The sequence below is a fragment of the Papaver somniferum genome, chromosome 10, assembly GCF_003573695.1.
Source record: "Papaver somniferum cultivar HN1 chromosome 10, ASM357369v1, whole genome shotgun sequence".
Classification (NCBI taxonomy): Eukaryota; Viridiplantae; Streptophyta; class Magnoliopsida; order Ranunculales; family Papaveraceae; genus Papaver; species Papaver somniferum.
The window spans coordinates 95,488,942-95,496,800 of NC_039367.1; the positions used below are offsets into that span (position 1 = coordinate 95,488,942).

At 37.1% G+C, this 7,859-nt stretch overlaps 1 protein-coding gene across 1 annotated transcript; it reads left to right on the top strand.

The window, feature by feature from the left end:
* The first annotated feature begins 5,766 nt into the window (after positions 1-5,766).
* LOC113315987 lies at positions 5,767-6,621 on the top strand. The gene has a single exon (XM_026564224.1). It carries the CDS (start codon positions 5,767-5,769, stop codon positions 6,619-6,621), a length of 855 nt encoding a protein of 284 aa, XP_026420009.1.
* Positions 6,622-7,859: the final 1,238 nt, after the last annotated feature.

Here is a 7,859-nt window from a genome sequence, read left to right on the forward strand (position 1 = left end):
TATTAAGTGATGTGCATTTTGTACTAAATCCTTATACTTGGTCAAATAGAAGGAATGATAATAACTTGATATTAGAAAGATTGGACAAAGCATTAGGTAATGGGAGGTGGTTTAGTTATTTTCCTGATAGTGTGGTGTATCGTCACATTCCTTATGGCATGATCATTGTCCTGTGCTCGCTGCTCATAGTAAGTGATAGAGGGTCTGACCAAAATAGAAATCCATATAGGTTTAACAAGTGCTAGTTTCTATATATGACTTGTGCTAATTTGATAAGCAATAATTGGACCGTGAATGTTAATTGTTCACATGCTTCTTAATTTACCGGATCTCTTCAAAATGTTAAGTTTATTTTAAGAGATTGGAATGTTAACAAGTTTGGTAACTTTCAAACTCAGATTAAGGATATCTAGGGCCGAATAGCTAACATGTCTCATCAAAATATCACAAACAACTCTAGGGAAAGTCTTGTTGAACTTGAAAAAAAGATAAATTATTGGTATGATGTAATTGTTATATGCAATGGGCTAAAGAGTATGTTTTGACCTTTAATGATTGAATACTAACTACTTGCATGATAAAGTTAAGTTCAGGAAGAAAAGAACTCAGATCGAATCCCTTCAATCTGACATAGTCTGCCTGACTGAAAAAGTCTTGCATTGCTAATGAATTTAAAAAGCATTTTTATGATATTAGCAAGACTACTAATCCCCAGACCCTGGTAATTTTCTGCCAGACTTGATGCCTTGTATGACTGAGAAAATGAACAATATGCTTATTAGAAATCCTACTCCCGAAAAAATAAGAAATGTAGGGTTTCAAATGCAGCCATGGTCATCTTCAGGTCCAGATGGTTACCTCAGGTGTCTATAAAAAAATGTGGAATGTTATTAGTGGGGATATTGTGAAAATGGTTCAACCATTTTTCTATTCTAAACACCTACTTAAATAACTAAATCATAGTTTTTGCCATTGTTTTTCTAAAAGGGCTTTTGACTTTAAACCCGTAAGCCTTAGTAATGTGTCTTACAAAATAATTAGTAAGCTATTATCTAGTAGGCATAAGCTGGTTATGGAAAAATTCATAAGTCTTTACCTAGCTGCCTTTCTTTCTTTTAGGCAGATAATAACAAACAACATAGTAATTTCTCATGAAGTTATTGACACTATGAGAAAAATTAAAGCTAAGAAGGGCTAACGGAAATCAAATTAGATATGTCTCTAAAGCTTTGAAAAAGTAGATACAAATTTTCTAATTGCTATAGTTAGGAATTTAGGTTTCCATAAGGAATGGTGTAGAATGATTCATGAATGCATTTCAACTGCATTATTAGGGAGTTTAACAAATTTTCAGGTCAATCCATTAATCTGGATATCTCCGGAATATCTTTTATCCCAAGAATGGATAATGGTGTTAAAAACCAAATTGTTATTATCCTAAATATAAAAAGCTTGACTCATGATGATAAGTATCTAGGTGTCTCTCTTCTTATTCAACATAATACATCGAGACATTGGACATTTCAAGAAAAATTCCATGAGAGTCCTTCTACTTGGGAGGGTGAGAATCTAAACTAGCCTAGTAGAACAATTGCGATCAAATCTATTCTTGGAACTTTTATTACTCACCATCTTATTGTTTTTCTCATACCCAAAAAATTGGCTGATAGGTTAGATGGTATTCAAAGAAATTTCTGGTAGAACAAGAAGTAAGGTGAAACAACTAAGTTTTTTACGCAATGGAACTTTGTCACTAAGTCTAAGGCTCAAAGAGGTATGAACATTTGAAAAACTGCTACTTAGGTGGGTCCCTATTATGGATCAGTTGTTACCATCTAGATTAAGTTCTTCCGATCTGTAATTAAACAATATATCAACTCATTAGTCATATGGTAATTCTTGGAATGCTGAACTTTTGAATGCCTTATTTGATGGCATTATTATTAGAGAAATATGTGAAATTAGGATTCGTGTTGTAGTGGAGGATATATTTTTTGGAAACCTTGTAGAAATGGTATTTTCACGGTCAAGAGCGCCTATAGGATTGCTGATAGTGTAGCTAATACACAATTTGTGGATGATGGGCCTAATGATTTTCCATGGAAAACTTTTTGGAAGGAAGACATTCCTCCTAACATTGTTCATTTCTTATGGAAGCGTTTACAATGTTATGTGCCTCTTAAGGACAAATTATAGGCTCAATTCTTAAAAATGCCACTTTTGGAAATGTCACTACAAAATAGAAGGCCTCTCGGGACAGTCAAAAAGCGTCCCAAAAAGCCCTAAAACCGTCCCTAGAAGCATTTGTGACGGTTTTGTGTCCGTCCCCTATTCTACCGTCACTAATACTTTTTTGTCATACTTTCTTTTAGGGACGGCCTAAAAATAGCCTTAAATTAATTATCCCGTGACCTATAGGGACGGTCAGATCATGAACGTCCCAAATAACCATTTCTAGGGATGGTTTTGAAAAAATGGCCGTCCCTAGAAACCACCTGTTTTGTAGTGTGTGTTTCCAAAAATGCCACCCTAAACCCAAATCTACCAAAAGTGTCACTATATGACATTTCTGCCCCTGATATTAGAGGACCCTTAATTGTTTAATATTATTTCCAACTTTCAAAACTTAAAGTAAGTGTTTTTTTGTTTGGTTTTCAGTGCAAAGGTCCTGATGAAAAGGTCAGGACACTCTACTGGACTCTAACATATTTTTAAAAAATCTTATTTTTTGAAATGAAAATTTGGAAATCACATTTTTTTTAATGGTATTTAAGTGTTTAGGGTCCCTAGGAGTGTCTGGACTCCGGACAGAACCTTTTTGGACCCACTCTAGTTTTCTAATAGAAAAAATATTAAAATAAGATAATTTTTGTTAATATTTTGTTGTCAAGTTCCAGGACCCTTTAACTGGACCCTATACTGGATTCTTGGATTATTAATAAAATAATCTTGTTAATGGAATTAAATAAGATTTGAAAGTTCTAGACCCTGGAAGTAGGTCAGGACCTTAGTTTAAGGACCTTTTAACTTGACCACCTAGGCGCCATGTAGGCGCCATGTAGATGACAAGTAGAACGAACCAGGTGAGGACATTTTCTACCAGGGTCCGGACCTAATAATTATAAGTCGGGACCCTACGCTGAATACCTTTCTCAACTCGACCACGTAGGTGCCATGTCGGTGACAACGGGGAGGAACGAAGTGATAACATTTTTACTAGGGTCAAGACCATCTAAGCCGAGACCCTACCGTTTGATGGGACCCTAACGCTTCACCTTTCTTACACCCCCGTAACACCCATCTTTTCCTTACATAACCCACCCAAGTTCATTCTTTTTTTTTAGCGGTTCATCTTTTTCTTCTTCCTTCTTTCATCTTTTTTTTTTTCTTTTTCATGGCAGCTGCTACACGATGAAAGCAAATCATTCAACTGAGATAGAGAAGGAATGATCTATAGGTGAGCTTAACTTTTATCTCTTTCAAATTCGATATTAAATTTGGATTAATTTCAATTTCAAACTCAAAGTTAGGGTTCTTAAATATGTATTGGGGATTCGAATCCATGTTTATTTATATAGTTTACAGTGAAATGAGGTATGGGTTATCTTTAATTTTTTGGTTTGGTTACTTAATTTATGTAGGGTTCATGATACATGATGATCTTATAACTGACAGTATGTTATGTTTTGTGAAATGCAGTTGCTAATTTGTCGTCTCCATAATGATAAGCAAAGCTGTTCTCATCCACTAACTGATAGTATGTTTTGTGAAATGCAGTTGCTTTTAGAACCCTAAATTGTCGTCGCCATAAAGATTAGCAAAGCTGTTCTCATCCGCTATAATGGTGAATGGGTGCACAAAAAAGGTAATGATGACTACAAAGGTATGACACATCTTGTGGGGGTACCTGATAAGTACACTTTTGAGGATGTGAAGAAGAGAGCAATGGATGTTTTAGGTTTCGTGCACAAACCTTGTTTTGATGTGTATGGCCTCATAGATGTCCCGGGAACCTCATTAAGCAAAGGATTAAAATTGTTAGTGAAGAAATGTTGATTTTTTATGTTGGACAGACATGTGGAGTCCCAAGCTTTTACACAATCAAATATGGAGAAGAAGTAAAAGTAGATATTCCTCCCGTGACTCCCAAAACAACTACTGGAGATTACATCGGATCCAAGATGCTTCCCCACACTCCCTTGACCCCTCTTAACAATCTCACGTCGTGTTCCAGTGAGGATTATCAGTCCAATAATGAAACCATCAAGGGAGATGGTGGTGTTAAAGGTACGTTTATTTGTCCCTCTTGTTATTGTGCTTTTGTATTATGTTTTTCCTGACCAAATAGTCACACTAATGTTGAATGTTTTATTTTTTCAGCGAGTACTAGTGGTCCAAAGGCTAGGAGATGTCTTGAACCAGTAATGAATCCATCATCCAAGAAACTCCGATGTCTTCATGATGCGACAACAACTCCAGCGCCGGTTCTGGATATTCCTAAACCCCCGAAGGATATGAAGTACAATGATCTATGTGTGTGTAACACTTTCAAAATCAAGGGGGAGCTGAAACTTATACTTGCAATAGCCAAAGTAGAAAGAAATTTTGAGTACAAATATTTTAAATCCGACAGCCAGAGGTTTATTGCCAAATGCAAAGACAAGACATGCGAGTGGCGTCTGCGAGCAGTTCCCTTAGATTCTTGTGGGTGGTGGAAACTCACAGTTGCAAACGATGTGCATACTTGTGAAAGCAACAAAAGGACCGACCCTGAATTAAGAACCAAAGCGGCCGCTACTGGAATTGCAGAGCTTTTCAAGCACAAATTCAAAGAACTAGATGCGGCATTTACGCCCAAACAACTAGTTAAGGACATAAAAAGGGATTATGGAGTGGTTATCAGGCAGGGATACAGCGCTTGCAAGCGTGGTATTGAGCTGATCAAAGGTAGCCCTGATGAATCGTACCAACACCTCGTTGGTTATAGTCACATGCTTGGTGCTCGTAACAAGGGTACTGTTACCGAGATTGTAACTGATTCGGACGATTCTTTTCTATATTATTTCTTTGCTTTTGGAGTATGTATTGAAGGATTCAAAAACTGTTTCAGACCCGCATTTGCGGTTGATGGTACACATCTTACATGGCCACGCCAAGGAGTTCTACTGTCATCCGTTGGAATGGATCCCGACGAGTCGATCAATCCTATTGCTTTTGCTGTTGTTGATTCAGAGAATAATTAATCTTGGGAATGGTTTATGAGAAAGTTAGTCGGAGTACTTGGCGATAAGTATGCCATGAATGAAGATGTTGTTGTGGCAACAGACAGGCACCCATCGATCGGTAGAGCCATAAGGTTGGCATTTCCTTGTGCTAATCAAGTATACTGAATCCACCATCTTTCAGGTATTTAACAAGACTTTACATACTATAAACACACGAGTTTTGTGTTTAAATAGATTTGATGTTAGTTTACTGAATGGATATAACGTTAACCTTGATTTGTGTTTAGTATAACTTATCAGACTGTAGGTCTTTATGTGTGCGCATCTAGATAGAGTTATGAAGTCAATGGAAATAGCATCATATTGCATATAATGTCCCAGCGCAGGTGGCAGAACAAGTTTTGTAGCATCAATAGCATATTGCATATATGTACAGTCCAAACAAGTTTTGTTGTCCTCCCTGTTGTATGATACATTTCAGACATATATATATATATATATATATGCATGCTTCATGTTGTACTTATAGGTCAATCCTGTAATGTTTGACCTTGCAGAAAATATCAAACAGACCTACCACAACGCCACGGCTTCGGTGGCATTTACAAGAGATGCAAAAGCGTTTAGCAATGATGAGTATGAACTTGCTATGAGACACCTAGGTTTAGTGAGCCCCGCTGCTTTAAAATCTGTAGTGGATCTTGGACTGGAAATGTGGGCCAGGGTGAAGGCTAGAACAGGTCGTTTTACTCTCATGACTACAAACGCCTGTGAAACTTTCAATTCAAGAATAACTGATGTTAAAGGTCTTCCAATCTGTCATTTAGTCGATTACATTCGCAGGTTCCTTATGGAATGGTTCTGCGAACGTAGACAACTAGCTCGTGATCGGCAAGATCCTTTGAGTCAACATGCACGGGATATAATCAAAGAACGGTGGGATGTGGCAAAAAGGTTTGTGGATTGCCATTTCGATGGGGACGAATATGAAGTGGACGAGGGTGACTATGAAGAGCAGCACACCGTCTATCTTGACCGAAGGTATTGCACGTGCAAAGTGTTTAACTATCAGCATCTTCCGTGTCCCCACGTACTTGCAGTGTGTGAGACATATAAGATAAAAGAAGAAGGCCTTTGTGGGGAATATTATAAAACATCGGTTTGGAGATTTATGTATGAACCTAAAATCTATGGTGTGCTGAGCCCAGAAACTTGGGATTTTCCCGCGGAGGTGGCAGAACGGGTGGTGCTTCCTCCAAAAGCTACACCGGAAGTTGGTCGTCGGAGCATCAAGAGGAAAAGGTCTTCCATTGAAAAACCTAGAAAGAAAATATCTTGTTCAAGGTGTCACCAGACAGGGCATTATGCTAACAGCAAACGTTGTCCCAAGGCTTAGAACTGGAGTGATTTTGGTTGCTGACATTGCTTACCTTGTTATGTTTGTTTGAAATAGTTTAGGCGGCATCATTAGTAGAGTGGATTTAGTCATATTTTCATCCTCATGGTAAATTAGTTTTTCTCAGACTTGATATTAAACCTTAAATTTCGGAAAGTAGGTCTTTTGTAATTGAATTTGGGAATTTCCCTTTGAAAAGGAATTCCTTAGTTATGTTATGTTTATTAATTGTAAGTTCTACCGGCATGTTTCATGTGAACTGATTGCAAGAATCAAAAATCATTTACTACCATGTTGTTTTAGTGATTGGTAGCTAGGTGATGCACTCTTTTAAACGTGCTAATGTTCATTTACTTTTCTTATTGAAACAACGAAAATTATATAGCCATAACTAGGACAACCTAGAAGTAAAAACAGTTCCATCGTACCTAAAAAAAGGACTTCAAATATAAAATAAACTAATCAGACATTATCTTAAACCATTCTTCATCACTTTTCTTTTCAAGTTCTGCGTTCTTGTGCCTTCGGATATCGCTCTTCATTGCACCATTCATCAGCTCAACAAGGGCAAGATCTTGAAACAAACTCTGTCCAAAATTCTCTTCCTTGATCCATACGCTGCTGCCATGATAAGGAATGATACATGACTCCGGGACTGAGATCCTTAACCTGTTGCATTCTTCACGTAACTGGCGATCCTCCTTTACTAACTCAAACCACTCCTTACAGAATTGGCTACCGTTTTTTGTTGTGTAGAAATTAGTTACTACACGCTTAGCAATAGGTTTTTTAGAGTCAACAAACTCATCACCATCCGACGCAACACCATTCCTCCCATATATGGTAGTATATTGATTTCTTGTTCGGGCAGTTGAATTAAGTGAGGTTACGTCAGACTGTTGAGAGGATCCTGCCATTGTTTTCAGATGATTTGAGATAAAAACTTGTTAACAAATGTACTTAATAACAATGATTTTCTTTACCCTAGATATTATTAAGCACAAACGAATCTGAATGATGTCCATTTATACTTATGTTGGCAAACATGTGGAATTTAATGCCAACTAAATATAGCTGGCGCCTCTCATGTGTAACTGAAAAGAAAAAAGCAAGCTGTTTTTGACTAATTACAATTAGTCAAAAAGTTTTTTTTTGTTTTTTTTCACGTTTCCCAATTAGTCTTCTGCTGGCATCTTACGGGTTGTGTTACCTTTCAAAAACAAAGAGATAAGGAAGAA

What these genes read in the sequence shown, in the direction of transcription:
- LOC113315987 (XM_026564224.1), top strand. Translation starts at nt 5,767, where the DNA reads ATGTTTGACCTTGCAGAAAATATCAAACAGACCTACCACAACGCCACG.